This window comes from Drosophila innubila (assembly GCF_004354385.1).
Source record: "Drosophila innubila isolate TH190305 chromosome 3R unlocalized genomic scaffold, UK_Dinn_1.0 2_E_3R, whole genome shotgun sequence".
NCBI classification, from domain to species: domain Eukaryota; kingdom Metazoa; phylum Arthropoda; class Insecta; order Diptera; family Drosophilidae; genus Drosophila; species Drosophila innubila.
In genome coordinates this window covers 11184164-11206764 of record NW_022995380.1, presented here as the reverse complement: position 1 = coordinate 11206764, position 22601 = coordinate 11184164, and the positions used below count along the sequence as shown (strand labels likewise).

The 22601-nt window shown below is 38.6% G+C and overlaps 2 protein-coding genes across 2 annotated transcripts; one reads left to right on the top strand and one right to left on the bottom strand.

The window, feature by feature from the left end:
- The first annotated feature begins 8122 nt into the window (after positions 1-8122).
- On the top strand, positions 8123-13035 carry LOC117792606. Its single transcript, XM_034632811.1, has 3 exons — positions 8123-9598; positions 10526-10687; positions 12034-13035. The coding sequence occupies exons 1-3, from the start codon at positions 8123-8125 to the stop codon at positions 13033-13035; spliced, it is 2640 nt and encodes an 879-aa protein (XP_034488702.1).
- A 7261-nt stretch (positions 13036-20296) lies between these two features.
- Positions 20297-22601, bottom strand: LOC117792605. The gene is made up of 4 exons (XM_034632810.1): positions 22453-22601; positions 22304-22361; positions 21272-21394; positions 20297-21213 (listed from the first exon to the last, which is right to left on the bottom strand). The coding sequence occupies exons 1-4, from the start codon at positions 22599-22601 to the stop codon at positions 20359-20361; spliced, it is 1185 nt and encodes a 394-aa protein (XP_034488701.1). The 3' UTR covers positions 20297-20358.

The following is a 22601-nucleotide window of genomic DNA, read 5'->3' as shown; positions in this document are numbered from 1 at the left end:
GATCCGTCGACAGTCATTTTTTGTTTTCCAACAAATAATTATGCTTCATTCTGTGGTTGGGTCCGGCTTTGTATCCAAGCCAGGTGTTTATGGCCTTATTGTCTGCATTTGCCAGCTGGTTGCCTGGTTGTCTGGTTGCATGGCTGCCTTGCAGCCTGGTTGCATTTGGGTGGCAGCCTCAGTTGCCGACTGAGCTGCAGCGACATGCAATCAACTTGTCACCAAGCACACACAACGCTTCTCCTGGTCCTCTCTTTGTGTCTGAGTTGTCGTCTCCCGCTGCTACAGCATGCTGCTGCTCATTATGCAGCTTTTATGGGATCATTGAGGGTGCGTGATTTATATATTTTATAAAATTAAAAACCTTAACAGGGTATATTTAACATTTTCATCAACTCTTTGTCTGCCAATTGCATCCAACTAATGGAATACTGCCACAATTTGTTGCTTACACAAAAGCGTACATTTAAAAAACATTACCAATTCGATAGTGTACAATGCTAGTAACAAAAGTTTTTTAAAATATTATTTTTTTTCAAAATCTCCCTCTCTCTCTATCTGTTGCGTTGTCTTTATAGTTGCAATGTGATTTTCCATGCCTTCAAATTGAATGCAACCGCATTCGCAAGCAAATGTAACTGCCTTCCAGTTCCGCTTTGCATTTCATATCTTTATGCTTTCAGAATTAATGCAACACATTAAGAAAAATGTTGCAAGCACTTCTGTTATCGTCACCGACGTTTGTCGTAGCCAAAGAGCAGTAGCTAAAATAAAGCTTTCCTTTTACACTCTTACTGGAGGCGTTTCCAATTTGATGCGAGGCATGCAATAACTTAATGAATAAAATAAAATATTGATACTAAATATACCAAACTATTGCATAACAGAAAAATGTATTCTTTCGGTTATTCAGAAATAATTAATATAGGTGAGTTTCAGTTAATGGTTCCGGTATTATTCCGGCATTATTCCTTGGTTTGAACTTTTGTATAAATATAAAATACATATTTTTGATAACGATATAAAGGTTGACTTTAAGAGGGAAATATAAAATAATATATGTATGTTATCAATTGTTTTCTTTTATTTCGACTACATATAAGATTGCAACTCGACAGTGTATGTTAGGGTATTTCTTCTATTCGTTTTCTTATACATACATACTGCATTCAGGCGTTTCTTGAATGTTTTCACCTTCTACTTCTGCTTCTGCTCATTCTGACTTGGGTATATGCATCTTGTATTTTTCTAGAAGCTGTTTCTTATTTTTTGGTTTTTATATAAGTATTTAAAACATTTTTTGCTATCAATGCAGCTTGAAATTACACACATGCAAGTACATATATGTATACAAGCACACATAAATACATACGTAGACATTGCATATATGCAAGGATGGTCGACGTGCTTCCATTATATTCCTGCAGTGTCTGCATTTTCCTGAGCCAGTGAAATACGAGTACGAGTACGAGACGCTTTCACTCACAACTTCCAGCTCGACTGCAGAGAAAAGCATACAGGTTTTTGCAAAATTAAGAGTAATAAAAAATACACATGCAAGAAACGCTTTACGCAAATGAAAATATAATTCTATAAAATGCATTAATAATAAAAAAAGAGTCAACTTTGTGTCAGACCAGAAGATTGCAAGTTTGCTTTAAAGTGCTGTCTTGGCAATGTTTAACAGTTTTTCATAAGAGAAAGTTTGAGTTTTATGAAAAAAGTGATTAATTAAAAGATACAAATGTAAATAAAAATTAAGTTTTTTAATATCTATTATCTGAACTTTGTGAAATGTTTAGCACATATAGTTTAACAATATACTTATGAAATGTTCAAGTTCATATATGTACTCATATTTAAATATATACTCGTATTAAATAATAATTAGGGAAGTAAAATAAAAGGAAAATGCTCATCTCTTGCGTAATTGTGGGAAATCATTGGCTAATAAGATTCTCACAATTATGTGTCCCTACGAGAACGCCTTCTTCGACTTTGCATAATTTTCTATTAAAAAGGCGTTAATGATGCATAGACAGTTGAGTCCCCGACGTGTCACATGGAACGCCTCAATGACATTCTGATTGAAAAGTGAAATGTGCTTGTGTCAGCGGGTCGCTTTGGGGCCCTCTGAGCCGACGCAATAACTGGAGCGACTTCTCGGTGTTTATTGTTTGTTTTTGACATTAGCGTGCACTTTTTTTTTTGTAATCTTAAGGAGCTGCGGAAAAACGAGGCATTTCCGTGCCTGATTATCGACCCAATCTCCGTTGGGAGACATTCGATTTTCACTCTTTGACGAAGGCGTGAGTTATGAGCTCGTCCCAGTGCGTGGGAAATTTGTACTATTAGGGTGCGTGTATTATCCGAATTCACTACTTACCTGACAGTCCAATATGGTTATATGGATTTAAAAAAATTCAAACTACACAAAATAAATGACTTTAAATATTACCAAACAAACACTTCTATTACGCAACGATAAACGTTCATAATGAAGCGAAAGTTAAAATGATAAACGCGCTGATATCAGCCTCTGAAAAGTTTAATGCTAAAATTCAATAATATCCATAAAATATATCGCATAAAGCATTAGGTTTCTAAATAGTCAGTAAGTTTAGTAGTTAAGTTAAAATCACCAAATTTCTCAAGGTATTTGATACCAATTTTAATTAAACATAAAATATTATATTTCTTATAAATTTAAATAACATAAAAAAATAGTTCTCAGCTAAAAAGATATTATATCTAATCTCTGATACTAACATGTACAGCTAGCTTTAAGCAAATGTATAAATCTAAAATAGCAAATTATATAATTATTTTTACTTACCTGACATTGAAAGTACCCAATTTAAAGTTGAAATTAGTACATTACAGGGCTGGAAATTTGAAAATTTCAACATATTTAAACTCAAAATAGTGTACAATTAAAGTGTAAACTGTGATGTATTCTCAATCTACTAGTCAGAAGCTGAGTTGTTAAATTGTGTCTCTGTTTTCATTTGTAAATAGATTAGAATTTATTCCATCGTGGCTGGGAGTTGAAAAACCAATTAAAAATTGTTAATGACATTTCCGCTGGTTTTTGGCAAAAGTGTACCAACTTTTGATATCTAATTGATTTGGTATGCAAAACACAGCTGGACCATAGACAGGCAGGCACTGTCAGGTCCTGAATGGAGATCTACTTGTTGTCTCTGGGCGAATGTAATTTTGGTATTGCCATGCACATAAATCTCATGTTTACCTAATTAAACGAAACAGTAAATAACGATCTGGGGTCAGCTGACATACAGACAGACCGATAGACAGTCGGTTTAACGTTTATTCAAAGTGCCACCGAAAATCTGGAGTTACACGCCCCTAAAGGGATGTAGGTCGTAAAGATGCTTAACTGCCTGCCTCAGGGGCAGTTTATGCAGTTGGTACAATAATCATAAAAATTGCATATTAAAATGTATTTGGGGGCGTCTACACACACACACTCACACACATAATCACAGATACATCTGTACACATGTGTGAGTTTTATGCGTGGTATTTAAATGTTTATAAATACAGTCAATTTGCTGTCAACTTTTGAACTAGGCACACATGTTGCAGGTCCACTGCGACTCCTTTACAACTCTACGAGTGTGCGTGTGTGTGAGTGTGTGTGTTGTGAGTAGTTGTAGAATGTCAAGAGGTCAAAGCACCAGCACATTTTAGTATATGCTAGTGTGATCAGTCTGACAGAGTGACACTTTTCCAGCGCTAAACAGAAATTTCTTTTCTTATACCCTGTGATGTGTGAGCTGTTCAAAGAGTATAGTAATTTAATAATGTGTTCTTTGTGGCTTAAAACAATTTCCTTACTCATATATTTATTGTTATATGCATTATACGATTTACAGGGTATCTTGTCACTCAAGCCCCAGCCACTTGCACTAGCTCGTTTTGAATTAAATATCTTGTAAAAGTGCACAAATCGGAGGCAAACCAAACAACTTTTACTGCGACCATGACACGCATGTCAGCGCAATCATTTGACATTTTGACAGACATATCCCTGGGTATATTTGTGTATTTGTGTATGAGCCTTGTTCAAGTTCAACTCGTGGATCCGATTACAATTTGTACACTCTGGGCTATAGAAATTGAGTGAGTCTGAAGAAATTGGAGTTGTTATCCTTATTGTTGTTGCTGGTGCATTAAAGGATGACAAATTCGCTGATGTGTCAAGTTTCTCGTAAACAAATTTAAATATGCCTAACGATAGAAATGTTGTGGTATACTGTATACACACAGTTTAATAATGTGTATCCTCCTTTATTTACTCTAAAATATATTAATTATTTACGAAAAATAGCATTTTAAACAAATTACAACCGCATTTTCCATAATTAACTTCTTTGATCTGACAGTTTGTCTCGATATCTATAAATTAATCGAATAAGTTTATTTAAAATGCATCACCTCAAATTCCCATTATGCTGGCCATAACAAATTGAGTTTAGCCAAGTTATACTTATAAATATAAATTATTTTATTATTGAATGCTTAAAGCATACATTGAGTGATTTAAATTCAGAATTGGTCGGTTTAATTCCAAATGCAGGAAAAAATTGTAAACTGGAAACATAAATCTGAAAATTTCATTAACAAATCGTCACTGTGCATTGTCATTATTGTAAAAAAATAAATTGATTTAAGCAATTGTGTGCTCTTTCTTTTTTTCATTGTATTTTATTTACGATTTCATTAAAGCAGCCATGCATGGTGCTTCCCCATCCTGCCACGCCTCCCACCCATTAAAGTTGTGAAGCGCGCAATGCAAACAGGCAATTCAGCGGTGACCAATCAGGTCGACGTTGTGTTAACTCCACAAATTTCAGTAAATAAATACAAATTTACATTTCAACTGTTTGCAGCATAAAAATATTAAACATTATTCAGATTTATGGGCACACAGTTAAAGCGTAAGTTTATAACACCTATAAATTTGATAAGTTCTGCAGTGTGATGATTAAAGTTCTTGTCCACATAATTCGGTGAAAATTTGCAGACGCAAGAGACAAATTACCTTAGATTTTATTTTGAAAATTAATAATGTATTTGAAAATTGAGTGGGAAAAATCATTGCGAACGAAACGGAAATGGTTTAGATTTTCCCAAGAAACGCAGACAAAGTCGCACGTCATTTACTGAAAATAAGAAAAGCAATAATTCGAACTGCCGAAGACTTAATACTCTGACTGCTTGTTTCGATGCGGATATTAAGTGGCTAATATATGCGTTACTCATTTTGTGATAAAATCAAAATACCTCTTGCAAGGGTATATAAATAAAATCACTTTAGTTCACATATTGAGAAACTGGTCCTTACCTCAGTTCTTTGGACTGTGACGCCAAAGTGTGCCTGAAGTCTCCTAATTTTAACAATGATGTAACCTGTCGCACTTTTCGGACATCGGTCCGAGTGTTCAGTCTGTTTTCTTTTGGACACGCGCCCAATTCTTTTTTTTTTGCGAACACAGTTCTGAGAAGAGGAGAAAAGCATTGGCATCGTCAGCCACAACCGAAAATATCCAGTGTCGTAGTAAAGTAAAATAGACTAAGGGGGATGATGACAATGTCAAGAAATATATGCTTAAAACAAATTGTGTTCGTTTAGTAATTTATGATTTTTTTTTTAATATTGAAAATATGTGAAAATGTTATATTTTGTAAATACTATAGAATTCTATAAAAAAAAATTAATTTTATACAAACGATTGAATAACATTTTTAGAAAGCCCATAATACCATTAAAGAACTTGATAAGTTTGTTTAAATCCCCTCAAAAATAATTACAATCACACCACTGTTCGTGCAAATAAATGACAAACGCACAAGTGGTAAAATGTTGAGTGTTAAACGTTTTTGAATTGACTCAATGCCCACATCACAGTGGGGCAAACAGCTGCTGTCATTGGGACCAGAACGTGCGCCAAATGGCGTCGTTTGCCAAAAAAAAATAAATTTCAATTAAATTGAAGACGATTAAAGCGCTACTAACTGATTTAGGTATATTATGTATGCGTACTATGGACACATCTAAAAAAAATACATAACGCATATGATGTTGATAAATCAATTGTTGTCTTAATTTCGATTAATCTCTTTAATCTCTTAATGTAAAATACTTAAAGAAAACCATTTTTAAACTAATTTGAATCAAACTAAGAATCATAGATCGATCATAATGTTAAGTTTCTATTTTATTCTATCAAGATTTCAAAACTTATTTCTGAAATACTGGAATACTGAATTTTACTATATTTTGAGAATTGTAATTTTATAATTTTTGATTGAATTTTGTGCAGATCATGAAGTGATTAATATTTTTTAATTGTTAAAGATAATACAATTGTTTATATAATTATCTTTCAAATGTCATAGGAGTTGGTGTCAACGCCACCTGATCCTATGTGTAATGCAGCGGAAATGCCGCACAAGGGTTATAGTTCAATTTCCATTTCAATTTGAGCATAAGAAAGACAAATAAAAGGAAAATGTGAAATGCACTTAGCAAAAATAGTGCAGCAAATGCATTTTTGCAACGCAAATTAAAAACATATTGTCAGGCCGCTTGCCTCGCCTGGATAAAATACTAAAAATAGCCAAAAACGAGCAATGTGAAGTTATAAGTACGTGTATGTGTGCATACATATAGCTGGCACTGTTGTTGTGCAAATGTGGGCAGCGGGGAAGGAAGGCGCATGCACTTGAGGCCAGGGACAGGCCAAAGTGATCAGCATCAACACTCTACCTCTCTCACTCTCTCCCTCTTACTCCCTTTATCTCTCACTCTCTCTTTCTGTCTCTGCTTGTGGATGTGCCTATGGCTGTGCGTTATTTGTCTCATGCCGCAGATGAAATGGTTGTTGGAAAATGAGTTGCGTTAATAAATTTAGCTCATAGTCATAGCATACTGTATTTTAATGCTCCGGCTCAGCCTGGAGGAGAGATGCATAATAATATTGTGTGTGGCAATAAAAAATAGTGCTAAAACATTCGACAGGCGTTCACCGTCTAGCAGCTGCAGCACTCCATCCAGAGGGAGGCAGCTATATGTACGAGGGGGTGTGGGGGGAATTGGAACCTAAAACAGACTTGCACCATGTGTGCCAGTGCCAAGATCATTGCGGCGGTTCGCTGAAGAAAGGTCCACGGTCACGCGCTCAGTTGCAAATGGAGAGCAATCAATATCAACTTGATATTTTACTCTAGTTACACAAATTAAACAATTAGTAATTTAATGAATTGAAAATAAGTACATAGAAAAGCGGAGACATTAGTTTAAGATTTTAGCTAATTTCCTAGCGGGTCTAAGCATCAATTTCTACATGTATACAAAGCATAAATCCAAAATTAACAACAACAACTAAAACATGCAAATGAAAAACTACCGACAAACCGACGGACAGACGGACAGACGGAAAAGTGCGTCGATCAGGGCACAGCGTGCGACAGAGAGAGAGAGAGAGAGACGGAGCGGGAGTGAGAGGGAGAAAGGGAATAAGAGGGAGCGTGCGCGTGAGCGAGAGGGGAAAGTGACGCACATGTGCGTGTAAAGATGAAAAATCCAAGTGTAGCGACAAGAAAACAACAACAACAACAACTACAACAACAACACGAACTGATCATGACATGGTGTCGCTGTGGCAGCGGTGGCAGCGCCGGGAGCAGAGACCCAGCGCAGGATTCAATGTTCCCCGTTCCGGGCATTTAAATAACGTGCTGCCACCGAACTGCGGGTTATTATCAGATACAACGCGGTGGCGTGAACATCACCAAAGACAACTAAAAGAAAACCAAAGAAAATTAAAGCAAATTGCGAATAGAAAACTCACTCTAGTGAGCGTGTGTGTGTGTGGCTGTGTGTGTGCTTTGGGATTTCCCGCGTTTTGTCGCCGAAATATTGGCAATTGGCCGAGACAGTCAGTCATTAATTTGTATGTGTGTGTATGTGTGTGAACTGCCGGAAGCACGAATGTGACAGCGACTGACACTATTGATATATTCGCAAGCATATACGAATATATATGTGAAAGGGAAATTCAAATTGAAAACGAAAACGAAAATGTCTTCCACAATGAAGCCGCAACAACTGCCACTGCGGATTTCCAATCACGGCGGAGAGCTGACGTACGGTAAAGCAAGCAAGACATACGACGAGCACGATGCATGCTACGATGCCTTCATGTCGCCACCATTGAGTGCCAGCATTGGGCACGGCGGCAAATCGGAGATGTTTCAGGCCCCAAAAGTTGCATTCTCCTCCGGCCTGGATACGGATACGGATACCACGAGTTTTGGCTGTGGCGAGTTGCAGTTTCCGGACTTCTCGCACCTTTGCTTTGCCACAGAGACGCCCAACTCGGTGTTCAGCGAGTGCCACAATTACTCCGGCCCGGAGCAGGATCGGGATGACATTGTGTGTGCGAGCGCAGAGCAAACGGGAATGCCGTATCAACAGGGACAATACACACAGCTGAATCGCGAGGATGTCTTTCGCTTTGAGCCCGAGGACATTGCCCGACTCACAGGAGACAACAATAGTGGGTGTGGCAGTGGCACTGGCAGTGGCAATGCCTATGACGAGCTAGCCGGTTTGTTGCAAGTGCCACAAACGCCTTACACACCCTGCAGTGCACAGTCCAATCAAATGGTGGTAGGGATGATGCCGGCACAGGTTGAGGGTGGCAGGGAGAGCTCGCTCAATCAGGACATTGATTATTTTAATTATGACGAAGTAAATTGCCAATCAAAAAATCAATCCCCGTGCTCCTCGCCACACTTGGAAGCCTGGCTGAACTTCAATCTCAGCGAAATGTCAACGTCCGAGATGCCACGCGAACCGTCACCGAAATTATGCAACATTTACGAGCAACAGTTGCCGCAAGTTAAAGCCGAGGCGACTCCAACGAAACTGCCGTCGATGAACTCCACATTTGGCACTCCCAAGTGTACCCCCATGTGCGGCAACTACGGCGACTACTCTAATCTTTATCAGAGTTCTGCTCCCATGCAGGATACGGGTTGCCTCTATGGCAACATGGATGAGTTTGCCCCTGAGAATTTCCAAAATAACATTTCGCAAGCTATCGAGAAGCCCAACCGTGAACACAAAATCATTTGGACAATCGACGAACTGGATGAACTGGTGTTGTCCGATCAAAAGGTCGAATTTACTGTGGATAATTTGACAGGAGCTGATGAGCCGCTTTTAACAGCCGGCGACAGCGAGGAGGAAGACGAGGAGGAGGTGGATGAGGAGGAGAATGACGAGGTGTTTGCCACACCAGCTGAAAGTGAACAGAGGTCGGAAGATGCCGAGTCCGAGCAGACTGTGCCCCTAATCTGCCGCTGGACCGGCTGCAACATGGAGTTCCCACAGCAACAGATCTTCGTGGAGCACATTGAGAAGTGTCATGTGGATGTGCGAAAGGGCGAGGATTTCTCCTGCTTCTGGTTGGACTGCCCCAGGCGCTACAAGCCCTTCAATGCCCGCTACAAGCTGCTCATCCACATGCGAGTCCACAGCGGCGAGAAGCCCAATAAATGTCCGGTGAGTAAATAATTGTACACTGTACAATTGTACACAGTGTACACTGTACAGTCAGTCCTCGCTAGTTGCAGCTGCGGGCTATTTATACCATCTCCAATTGTTATTGTTTATGTTGAAAGACTGCGATTACAAACAACAAATGGTACACGTGTTGTTTGCTGCTTGTTTATCGAGGTCCTAAGGTCATTTATCATGACAGAGTTGACCGTGTTTCCGTGTCACTTGAGATGGAGTTGTTGACGATGACAACGAAAAAAGAGTAATCATAATACGCTCTCAGTGCTAGTTGTAGATTTACCTCTCTCGAATGCTCTTTGATTACCGACAACTCTAACAACGAAAAACTAGCAGAAAATGCTACAGTCAAGACAGCCCAACAGAGACAGACCCTGTACTTAATTAGTAAAATAGCCCCGCAAGATTTGTCTCTTCTTGTCTCTTCCTTCATATTTATTCTTGAATAATTTTCGACTTATAATGTGAGCTAAAATTGAAGACTCTAAAATGGCTCTCAAAATTGATTTTATTTTGTTAAACTAAAATATATAATTTATAAATACCACGTAAAATTCAAGTTCAATATTTATATTTAAATGTAAATGTATCTAAAATATCTATAGTCTCTGAGATACGGACGAACGCAGACTCAGACAGTCCGAAAAGTTCCTTTCTAATTTTTAAGTACAGGGTCTACAAAGGGTTGCCATCTAGCACTTAAGTGTGACAAGCTTAAAACGAATTAAAACTGATTTGCCACTCATTTGACCTTTTGCCTCGTTTTATAATTTGCATTTTTTTGAGGTGGCAACCTTTTGTGGCATGCAGCAACTGGAATGCCGCGAGCTTTCAATTTCAATTTCAATTTGACAGAGCACTCGAGCAATGGTTCACATTCAATTGACGACATTTTTCCACTTTTCATTACAGTTTCCGGGATGCAATAAAGCATTTTCACGTCTGGAAAATTTGAAAATTCATCAACGCTCGCATACCGGCGAACGGCCTTATGGCTGCCAATATAAAGGTTGCCTCAAAGCTTTCAGCAATAGTTCGGATCGTGCGAAGCATCAAAGAACCCATTACGATACGGTGAGTATACGCCGCGTATGCCTCTAAGAGAGCGTTCCCTCTCTCTCTCTCTCTCTCTCTTTCTCTCTCTCTCTTTTTCTCTCTATGTGTGTTTGTGTGTGTGTGATGTGCATGCAATTTGCGGCTCGTGTCAAAGGGAAATTGATGAGCCCGCGGCGTTGGTTGCCGAGCTGCTTTTCAAGCGCACATTCAAGCGCAGCTTTAAGCTTAAGTCGCCCACGGTATTGCAGCAGCTTTGAAGCTTAAGCCAAGAGCGCTGGCAAACAACAAGCAGAGCCATCGACAGCTGAGACTGAGTCACAATTTCTAAAAATGTGGCTGCCACAGTTGCTGTTGCTGCCTCCATGACATGTGCACATTTCGCATTTCGTTGCCTGATTGATTTATAGTTTTTACGTGTGAGTGCCAGTGTCAGTGTCAGTGTGAGTGCGTTTGTGCTTGTGTTTGTGCTTGTGTTTGTGTTAGGCCCAATGACAGAAGGAGCAGCGGCCATGACAGCCGGAAAAAAGGTTGAAAAGCCAGGGAGGCAAAGGCCAGTCAGGAAAATGCTAACAGCAAGTGGCAGCAGGCAAATCGAATAAACTAAACGAGTTACTTTCATTCTCGACGCAATGAGCAGCAGTCCAATCAAAACACATACATTCACATCGCGGAAATAGTGTAAATGCATTTGAGTGAGTTTGTGTGCGTGTGTGTGCGTGTGTGATGTGTTATGTGTGGTTTTGGCTGCCTCTGTTGCTGCCTCACAATGCTAGTGCAAACATATGCAACATGCATCACGATTTCACTTGGCAAATATGCAAGACCTCCGCCTGTAAAGAGAAGAGAAAGAGAGGGAGAGAGAGAGACACAGAGAGAGATAGAGCAATAGAGGAAGAGAGAGTTCTAAGGGGCACTTTTCTAAAAGCAAAATGAATTGCATACTTTTAGGATACAACTTCATATTGCGCCTAGCTGCTGTGGCTTTAATTGAAATACGCAAAATATGTATAGTAGTAAAGACTAAACTCGACTGCAAGAGACCCTGTATTTATTCTAAAAGTCAAACTCCTAACAACATACTCCCTTTACTTTATTTAGATATAAAATAATTTGATCTTTAAATGTACAGCTACTGCATAGTAATATAAAATTATTGCTTACTTTTAGGCGCGTGAGTTGCTTAAAAAATAAAATCACAATTAAATCACAAATGTTATTAATTCGATTAAGCTGAACGCAATACAATTCGATTTCTATTCAATTGTGCTTGTTATTTGTTTTGCTTGATTTGCGAGAACTGAAGGGTTACAATTCCTCAAATGAAAAAACTACAAATTTTCTTTTTATGTTTCTCTACTCAATAGAAACCCTACGCCTGCCAGCTGCCTGGCTGCACGAAGCGTTATACGGATCCTTCCAGCCTGCGCAAACATGTCAAAAATCACGGAATAATGCGGCGGAAATCTGCCAGCGGTGGCGGCAGTACAACAGCCGCTACATGCAACAAAAGGACGGCCAAGACACGACGCCACTCGGAATCGGCATTGAGCCTCCGGGGGCAGGGTCCGTCCGCTGTGGCAGGTGAACAGCGCCCGCAACGCAGCAGTAGTTGCAGTGAGGCAGCTCTTTTGATGCAGAACGGTGCTCACGATGATGACGAGGAGATGGCCGTGCAAGGACTAACGGGAATTGGCAACCGCAATGCCTGCAGCATTGACAATGTTGCAACTAATAACAATTCAATAAAATTTAATGAGTTGTCAAATTACACTGTCATCATTGAGCACAACCAAAATGATGTGGCAGCAACAACAACAACAGCAGCAGCAGCAACAACAACAACAACGACAGCGACAAACAGCTTTGAAAGTGAGGCAAGCAGATACAATACAACAACCGTATCATTGAAATCAGCATCAGCATCGACAGCAAGTGCAACTGCAACTGCCACGGCAACATATGCCGGCTATGGCTATTATGGGGGAGATAGTGTTGCAACCGAAACGGATACGCTGAGCACTTGCAGCAGCAACAACAGCAACAACTGCAACAATTACAAGGCCAACAACAACAGCGACTGTTGTAGCAATGATAATTTTCATAAATTTAATGAGCTTGAACAATTTCTCATTGGCAGCTCGGTGGCAAGTTGCGAGCAACAACAAAATGTTGACACTGTATTCGATTCTGCTGCCAATAAATGCCAATTAAATGAGTTTGTATCTTTTGAATACGTGCGAAAGTATCTAACGGATGCATTCGACTCCCCACTATCAACGGAGACAACCAAGAGCTTAGCTCCAAGTTCACAAACTCAGCCACAGCTGGAAAACGATTTCGAGCAATACGATATGCAGTTTATTTAATTGCAATTGTAATTGTTCTTAACTTTTAAGTCTGATTCTCATTTTCTGCCAAATAATATGAATTATCTACAACCCGTTGTCCAAAGATCTCAGTCGTATTGAGTATATATCTATAAATTTGTATATATTTAGTTATGTATAAGTATATTAATTAGTTATTTTTTCAACTTATAATATAAGGTTACTTAAACAACACATAAGACGCACAAAAAACGTTCCTCAATTCAATTTCTTTCAGTGATTAGCAATGTCTTCCCAGCGAAAATTTAGCCTAAGTATTATTAAATAGAATAAAATATATAAATTGTATTGTTATGCACATAATAATATTAGAAAGTAGATAAGTTAAATAAAAATTAATCGGTTTATATTCTATTGAATCCATAGGGGGAGTATTTGATCCGAATAAATTAAAAGTCTGTCTGAAAGGGATGTATACCCATCATCATATTTAAATCACCAAATGGCCGGAAATAAGGAAACCCAAGACATGGCACCACAAGACATTAACAACATGGCGGCATTTCCGTGGTTCATTTAAGTTGAATGTTGCACATGCACTGTTAATACAACAGGTTTCGATGATTAATTGATATTTAATATATTTTTCATATTTTACACGGTTTCCATATCCCTTTTAATTAACGCTTCATATTTTATACATAAAGCGGATTAAGTCTGAAATCAGTTTACATGCAGTGCCAGTATTAAATTTCTTTCAATTAATTGCATTTCATTGAGCCTTTTATTTATTGAAAACATGAGTATTTCTGAAGTAGTGAGGCACAAAATAGAAAAGTTGCCTTTCATTAACTTTTCTTAAATAACTGCTTACCTTTTTTTATATCCTATGTAAAATGAAAAGAACTGAACAAAATATTTGTATCTTATTTTTCAGTTATTTGAATAGTAATGAATTTCTACAAAAAATTAAGAGAGCAGCAGTGAAGAGTATTCGACTTTTAGATACACTGTAATGTACTTGAATGCTAAATCAAAAATATAAAAGGAATATTTTGTTGTAAATGTAAACAGAAATCGTTATAATTTCGACAAATGCAATTCTAGGAAAGTAAAGATTATAAAATATTTAGTAGAATTAAATAGTGTTCAGAATTTCTCTGTAATTGTTTGAAATATATTAAAAGTAGTTATTGTATTTGGCTGTTTATTTCCCACTATGTTTTAAGGTTCCTTTTTTATGTTGCACATAATAAGGCTCAAATGTGCAATTGCATTAATTGCTGAACTGTTTCGTACAGCGGGGATATTTACTGGGGAAGGGCAGGGGGAAGGGGTATACACATCAATGAGCAAGGCCAGCAGCAAATGCTCATAAAGTGGCATGGCAACAGCCTGCAAAATGAGCTGCACACCATGCCTTGTTATGAACTTTAATATTAATAACCATTTATGCTTATGACAGACAATGAAAGCCGTGCTTAAAATTTGTTTTCGCTAGCTTGTGAAATGCCCCTCCCCCTCAGTACGCCCCCTACAACCTGACGCTCTGTTTTCGTTGTACGACAATAACACTAAATATGCTTAGTGAGGGTGGAGTTGAGGGGGTAGGTGGAAGGGAGGTGTGGTTGGCTGTACTGAAATGAGCCACACTATGCATTTAAAAGCGCTGCGAGATTGTCAGTTAATATGGAGGCCGAGACTGGTCTTCATTACTAACCACACACACAACGCACTTACACACACACACACAGAGATACACACACACATACACATGTTGACAATGGCAGAAAAATAAACAACGAAATGTAAAGCAATTAAAAGCAGGGCCACAGAACATGCAACGCCAAACGAATATACCCATAAAACATGAGCAGCAGCAGCCCAATTTTGACTCCATGCTTTTCATATAGCCGACTGCATGCTGTGGCTACAAGTGGCCAGTGCCCCTCCCCTTGCACCCCAACCCCTGCACCAACCACTCTGCCCTTCTGCACGGAACTATTGCTTTGTATTGAGAGTTGTCATGGAGTGGATGAATTTTGGGGCATTTGGTTTCTCTCTATATGAGGTTAAAGTGCAAAAATTAATAGCAACTGCATAGCACATGGCATACACACACACACAGTGGAAAATAAATATTTTCACACACTCATCCAAAAATCCACACTGCACACACGCTTGAAGCCATCAAGCTTTATGAAAATGGCGACTGCGGGATCCAAAAGTAATTGCTATTCCAACGCGCTAAAAAATGTATTTTTGTTCATCAGCGAAGGGAACACTACAAAGCGAACAGGAGTATATATGAACATATATTTGAATAGGTGCTTGTTCTAAGTATTAACCAAGGGTACTTCAAGTGCGAGCCTAAACGGTTTGCTGTAATACCCAGTAATCGGACATTGAGAAAAGGCAAATTTTGGGCATATTTAGAATTGATGTATGGAAAGCTATTTTCAACGAATTTGTAGCGAGCTACAGAATGGAAAGCTATTTATACACTATAAATTAGGGAAGTTCTGTGAAAGGTAAAATTGGGTATTAACGATTGTATCAATTAAATATTGGTAAAATCAATTAATGAAACTGGTACAGATAATTATTTAGTGTTTACTTTTGTTATCAAGAAGACATACATTATGTGTATAATATACAGGGTATCGATACAAGAGTATACTAACTTGTTGGTTGTTTTCAGTTTTAATTAAAAAAGAACCTGCCCGTGGAATTGGGCTACCAAGGTTGAAGTAACTCATATTCCGCGGCATCCACGTGTGCGGTGTTTAGATTTTTGATATTTATGTGGCGCCTCTCGCCCGTTCAGCCCCATTGGGTCGAGTCCGAACTGGATGTTGAAAGTCCGGCGTGAAAGTCGGTTGCAGGAATTTACAGTGCGTTTGTCGTTATCGTTGGCAATTATGTAAATCGAAAGATGGCAACACGGAGATATCTGAAAATTCTATGCATTTACAATTTTCTAATCAATGAAATTTTAATTTATGTGCTCGCGCTGCTTTTTCCCGACAGTTTTCGCCTGATTTTCGCACCTGTTTTTGCAGTTTCGTGAATGTGAATAATTTGTAAATACTCGTATATACATACTCACGTGCATCGAAACAAGCAATATGAAATTGTGACATTAATGCTATTAAATTTGTCTGCAAATTATGAAAACAGAAGCACGATGTCTGCCTATTGATTATCAACTGATGTTTCAATTAATGAATCTTTAAATGAAATGGTAAGCCAGCGCATCCTCGCTGAATGAATGAATGAATGTCACTTGAAATGACTCTTTATGAATGCATTTGCATTCGTTTTAATGCAATCAAAGCTGGTGACACCTTTCCGGCCTTCCGTCTCCCGTCTCCTGTCTCCCGTCTCATGTTTCCACGAATGTAATTAAGTTTGTCCATTGACAGCGTGTTTTTTGCCCCTGTTGCAAGTTACATTTTATAATTCCAAAAATCTCCAGCAACATTTCACAATTCCACAATTTGCATGTTCTTCCGCCTAGCAGTTGCAGCACGTTTTAATTTTTAATTAAATTAATGATTTCCATTGACGATTCCAAATATTGGCATATGGAAATATAGTTGAAAACACAAAAAGCACAACAGCCGCCAATATGTTACATTTACCTTTATAAAATTAATTACCTCGGCAGCAACAGTGGCAGCTATGGATGAGCATACTTGCAACACATTGGCTTATGTGTGTGAGTATGTTTGCTATTAAAGTTAATACCCTGTACTCATAACAAAGAAAGAGTTTGCCTAATGCGATATGGTATTCCGATGTTGATCAAATTGAGACAGTAAAGCCAAGAAAGTAATGATCGAGTGTAAGCTTACAAATAAATAAATGAGCAAATTGTTTAAATTTTAGTAAATATATTCTCAGAAATTGAAGTTTGTCAGTCCCTCTTTTAAAGTAATTCCTCTCATATCGAATGCTTTTCTCCAATTTGACTAAGATTTTCAAATCATATTAAAGGAAACGGAGTGCAGTGTATTTCCCAGTCGAGCAATCTCATTCATAAATCAGCTCACTTACGCTTTGTGCATATATCACAAAACAAAAAAGTTTCTTCATGAGCGTAATTAGAAGGCTTACTGAAGTGAATGGCTGCCGGCAGTGTGCTTAAAATGCTCTTTTGGCATTAAATTTATGAGAACCGCACATGTTCGTTTCTGTCGCACTCAAAGGCAACAACAATAGCAACAATTAAAACAGCAAGAGCAGCAGCCACAACAAAAGCAAAGGCAAGCAAAGCAGACGCTAGAAAGTTTCGAAGATTGTGTGGGCTCTCTTAGGAAACAGCTGCGTCATTAAAAGATTTTCAAAATTGTTGCATGCTGCTACTTTTGGCACTAGCCACAATGTTTCCAAGTTCGGGCACACTCTGCGTATGAGCGATGCTACAATGGCTACGGTAAGCACAGCACTCATACGCCGTGTCGTCCACGCGCTGCATAGTCTAAAGTTTGACCTATAACCTTGGAGGAAGCACAAGTTTCTGCAAGGGTAAATTTTGCGAAGTCTTAGCTTTATTTATTTATTGCTCTTAGCTAAATCTTTGGTGCCCATCTTAACTTGGCTGAGATGCACTGTTGCAAATTGAAAACTTTCTTAGAATTGTGTTGATTGTAAGCGGATAATTATAGATAATTTTAATTAGGAAGCTAAGATGTAGGTATGCAATTTCTTTTGAGAGCATATATTCAAGTCCCATTAAGGTATCGTCAGTTTCTCTTAGTTTTTCAAAATTTAAGGACCTTCCTTTTGATTCAACTCCAGACATCTCTTTGAACTGGCAGCATCAAACCGTTAACATACTAAAAAATCTGTAGTTTCATGCTATAGTTGATTTCTCTAGAACCTTCCATGCTTCCTTGTGCCTATTGGTGTCTAGTTTGGTTCGCACTTCTCGAAAATAATTAATTTGATTTCAGCTTTAGAGATGCGGCAAGCGTATTTGACTCAATAAGCTCTGCCAAACTCATCGAAATAATTGCAATGCACCGCAATTGCAACTGAATTCGCAATCGACAAGGCCCTCATTACAGTTACCAATGCCGTTGGCCGGCTTAAAACACTTAAAGCCATGGCAGCTCAGCAGATAATGAAATGCAATTAGAGAACTTACAGAGCCCAAACTTAAAAAAAAAAAACAGGCGAAGTCAATGTTGATAGCAATGACGAAATCGACGAAGGGAAATGTGGGAAATTATGGGGAAACTGTGTTTGTAGAAAATGTAACAATAACAGCAATTTACACCATTTCCTTTGGCATTTCTTCTTCTTTTTTTTAATTCGCATTCCGCTCAAGGACTTTGGCCTGGACATCAACTGAACCTGAATAATAAAGCATAGAGACTGTAATTAAAGTTTACCGAAGCCTGCAAAGTGCCAAGCTGTTGGCTCTTGGTCTTGGGATTGGGAAATCAGAATGATTGTGGCTTTTCTCTGGCTTTCGCTCAACTGCAGCAGTGGCATCACAAAGCCTCTGGAGTGAATCAATCCCAGCATCACGAGGCCGACGACGTGCAGGAAAATAGAATTCAATTAACGCGCTTAAATTAAACTGCCACTTCCGGTTTTGATGAGGTTTTAATCTGAGTCAGCATTGAGCAGACATAAGAGAAAATTGCGCTCAATCTGCTTCAGCTGCTGTTGACAACAAGGGCGCTATATTGTCACCGGCTTGCCACTTGCCCATTTACTTAAAGCCCAACTTATAGTTGCCAACAACCGTTTTTTTCATTATTTATGTAAACGGACAGTTTAATAGTTGACTGTTATTGACGTGCATTTAAAAAAATACAAGTGGGCGGCTACAGTCGGGCACGCTCGACAGTAGGATACCCTGTGCCCAGGAACTCTGTACTAAAAGGTTGATTTTCGACTGATTGTTCCTATGGCAGCTATATGATATAGAAAACCGATCTGTACCAAATTTGTTCACGATAAATAACACCAAATTAAATGCATATTCTCAAAAAACAAATAACTTTTTCATACTCAAACTTTTCGACTGCGCTTCTCTATGGCAGCTATATGATATAGTGGTCCGATTTGAACCAAATTTTGTCAGGATGTATAATATCAGTCCAGATGTACATTGTGTCAGATTGGTCGAGATATCTCAAAAAAAAACCAAGAAGATTTTCATACTAAAGCTTTATTTTCATTCCATCGTTCCTATGGCAGCTATATCCGATAAAAAAAAAAAAAGCTTGATCTGCGTACGGTATTCAGTTTTTCATACTAACTGTTTCTTTTTATATGCGATTGTTCCCATGTCAGCAATACGATATGGTGAGCTTTCACCTTGAATTTGCAACATTTCAGTTCGAATTTAGAAAAGTTTGTATCAGATATGTTGTGTGAAAATTTCAGATCCACAGATCTTACCGTTTGGGCTGAATATATATTTTTGAAGATTGAAGCAGGGTGTCTGACAGCCGAGCATAATTATTTGTTTAATCCACACCAGAGCAACTGTTGTTGAAGGCCGTGACTTTAACAACCACGAAGTTGAACAGAAAAATATTTATCAAGTTAAGACTTGATATTGAATACTGATAGATGAATGCATCTTCCTCTGGGGATCTACCAATATCAATACATGGTCCTCAAAGGGGCAGCGTTGCATCCACATCGAACTTAGTTTGCAATGGCTATTATTAATGCAACTGCATTGCATTCATGAATGGGACACTCGAAACAACAAAGAGTCATTCAAGCGTTCAGAAATGAATATATTCACTTGAGTCAAGTCAAACTGCAGTTAAAGCAGCAGGAGTTCATAGAAAGAGAAAGAGACCGAGAAAATGCATAAACAGTGAAGAGCGAGAGAGTTAGAGTTAGAGAGAGAGAGAGAGAGAGAGAGTCAATTACATAGAAGAGGAGCGCATTTTAGCATTTGCTTTTATGCACTTTATCAGCTTGAGACCATTGAATGTCTGTGGGCCGAAGAGTTGCATTCGTTGGTTCTGGTCATTTGTTTGACGGGCTCTGCGATAAGAAACTTTGCCAAAGCAACTTGAATCTAATTTAATTAGTACAAGAAAAACTGAAGGACACAAGTGCAAAGCGTAAAACTGATAAGTGCTCGAAAGCTGATTAAGTTGCGTAGAACGCGATTGCTCAAAGTAAAGTGGAAAGCGGATTTGTAAGAACATCTTTGCCACTAAATTTGGCTCTGTTTCCGGAGTATTTGCATGGTCGAAGGCAGTGGCTTAAGTAGACAAGGAGTTAAAGTGGTCACGTATATTATAACAAAATACTTTTATTAAATTATTTAATTTATTCATAACTGCAGCTGAAGAGTTTTCAATGGGCTTTAACAATTATTTATCCCGTAAGCACGCCACTGGTCGGTGGTGTAAGAGTGGGAAAGGCAAAGCACTTCGATTGTGTCTTGACAGGTGGGTCGGACCATAACTCATTGACAACTGACGGGGCAGTTGCAGCCACGGTCGTGTTTGGTCCGCCAACAAGAGGCAAGTCTCCACCACGGCGAACAATGTCTTGTTGGGCCAAACTGTCAGCCGCATTGCAATTGTGGTTCTTGCCACAATTCGTGTCTGCCTGCAGTTTGGCGTTCCTTTCATCTGCTGCCTCCGGCAGCTGTTGTAAGTCATTTGTGCATTTTAGCATTGATGTCCTCGTTAATCTTGGCCCAAGTCCTCTTTCTTTGGACCCTTTCAATGGCATCACGTTAAAGCTGTCGATGGCATCGGCATGCAACAACTTGGCCGAATTGCTTTGGAACAGATTTTCCAATGAGCCAGCTCTGGCCTGCAACAATTTGGTAAGAATTCTATTTTTTGGCAGCAACGATTTGGGCTGCTTCAATGGCTCTTGGCAGTTACAGTATTCATTGGAATTAGCTTTGGTTAAAGCCCTTTCACCAAAGATCTTATGCCGCAGCTTCCCTTTTCGCCGGCAACTTTCAAAGGCGCCCGCAATAATCGAATATATTTCCTCGGCGACACCCGATCGAATGGGCGTGAAGAAGCCCCGACACATTGGACACTTCTCCGAGCGTATGCGACACTCGAGACACAGCAAATGTCCATTCTGGCACTGCATAACCGGAGGAGTTATGGTCGCATTGCACACGGGACATTCGATAAGCTTCAGAATGCTCTCCACAATGATTACAAGACGCTTCAGGGTGGTGGGCATAGGAGCACAGCAGATGCTCTGAAAATTGATAGTGTTAGCATGCCAAATATCTTAGGGTTAAAGTTCATCTTCTCACGTTTTCATCACAGTCGGTTTGACAGTCGCTATTCCAGCATAAGAATGTAACGCCATCTTTTTGGCCCTTAACTATTTGGGCCACATCGGCTATTCGCATGCCAAGTATATCGACGTCATTTACCTGTAAGACATAATGTATTCATTATTGTATTATTCATAAATGTATTAGCTTAAACTATAAAGAAAATTAATACAAATTGTTTTAATTGTCATATTAAAGCTAATAGCGCAGCATTAAACTGCTTACTTTAAAATTGTTTGTGCGTCAAGCAGTTGAACTGCTTGCAAGCTGTTAAGTCGTTTGACTGGCTCTGTTAAACTACAGCGCCCTGTTAACATAAAATGCCGCGCAAATTATATGAAATTTAAAAACTGCTTTATTTATTATTTTAATTATAAATTTGATTAAATAAAGGGGACTATTTTAATAAATGTCATGTGTTTGTCACCCTCGGAAAATAAATATATATTAATTAGCTCAACTAATTTTAAAATTCTAGCCTCAATGCACAAAAAAAAACAAGTACAAAAATTGTTACCTCGTCTTATAAGCAGATAGCGATGGCTTACAACGGTATCTTTTGTCTGTTCAAAAAATAAATCCACCTATGTTTTGGTTTTACGATCAGAAAGTCTCCAATGATTGTGCAATAACATGTTAATTATAAAAAAAGCACACGAAAATATATTCAAAATGTATAGAAAGTATTATCTTAGTTATGCCTGGCTAATTTTAGTCAACAAGAGAAGTCTAATATATGCATGTAAATTACGAGTCTAGAATATAATTTGTTAGTTCTCTCCTGTAATTTATCTGTCCTTATCTTAATGTTTTCTACAGTAAATTCGTATATTTATTATTTGAAGCACTAAATTTTTTCTCAGTGTAGGCAATTAGTGGTACCAAATGATGGAGCACTCACCCCTGACTGAGGTTGACAAACGACAACAAAAGTATAGAAAGATAAGATCGAAAACCATATGGCGATCTAAGTCAATATACTCAACTTGTGCAATCGCACGAACTGACCTTTAAAATGCAATCGCCGCTCTTGAGGCCACATAACGAGGCAGGTGTGCCGCTGCCACTTCAGAAACCTGGGTGGAATACATGCAATTAGCAAGACAAAGATACAATCCAAAAAAAAAAAAGATCATACCCATGGATATGGATCCCACTTGCTGCGCGTAAGACGAAATCCATACTCTTCGATTTGTGGAGCAGCGCGTGGTATTTTTAAGAGACGCACCGATGACTTTTGATCTTGACGATTAGCGTCAGTTGTGTCATCCTCATCGCCATCTGCACCTACATTGATCTCTTGCAT

What these genes read in the sequence shown, in the direction of transcription:
- LOC117792606 (XM_034632811.1), top strand. Translation starts at nt 8,123, where the DNA reads ATGAAGCCGCAACAACTGCCACTGCGGATTTCCAATCACGGCGGAGAG. An exon ending in AGAAGCCCAATAAATGTCCG is followed by an intron (nt 9,599 to 10,525) that starts GTGAGTAAATAA and finishes TTTTCATTACAG; the next exon opens with TTTCCGGGATGCAATAAAGC. An exon ending in AAAGAACCCATTACGATACG is followed by an intron (nt 10,688 to 12,033) that starts GTGAGTATACGC and finishes TCTACTCAATAG; the next exon opens with AAACCCTACGCCTGCCAGCT.
- LOC117792605 (XM_034632810.1), bottom strand. Translation starts at nt 22,601, where the DNA reads ATGCAAGAGATCAATGTAGGTGCAGATGGCGATGAGGATGACACAACT. An exon ending in TTTCGTCTTACGCGCAGCAA is followed by an intron (nt 22,362 to 22,452) that starts GTGGGATCCATA and finishes AGGTTTCTGAAG; the next exon opens with TGGCAGCGGCACACCTGCCT. An exon ending in AAACCGACTGTGATGAAAAC is followed by an intron (nt 21,214 to 21,271) that starts GTGAGAAGATGA and finishes ATCAATTTTCAG; the next exon opens with AGCATCTGCTGTGCTCCTAT.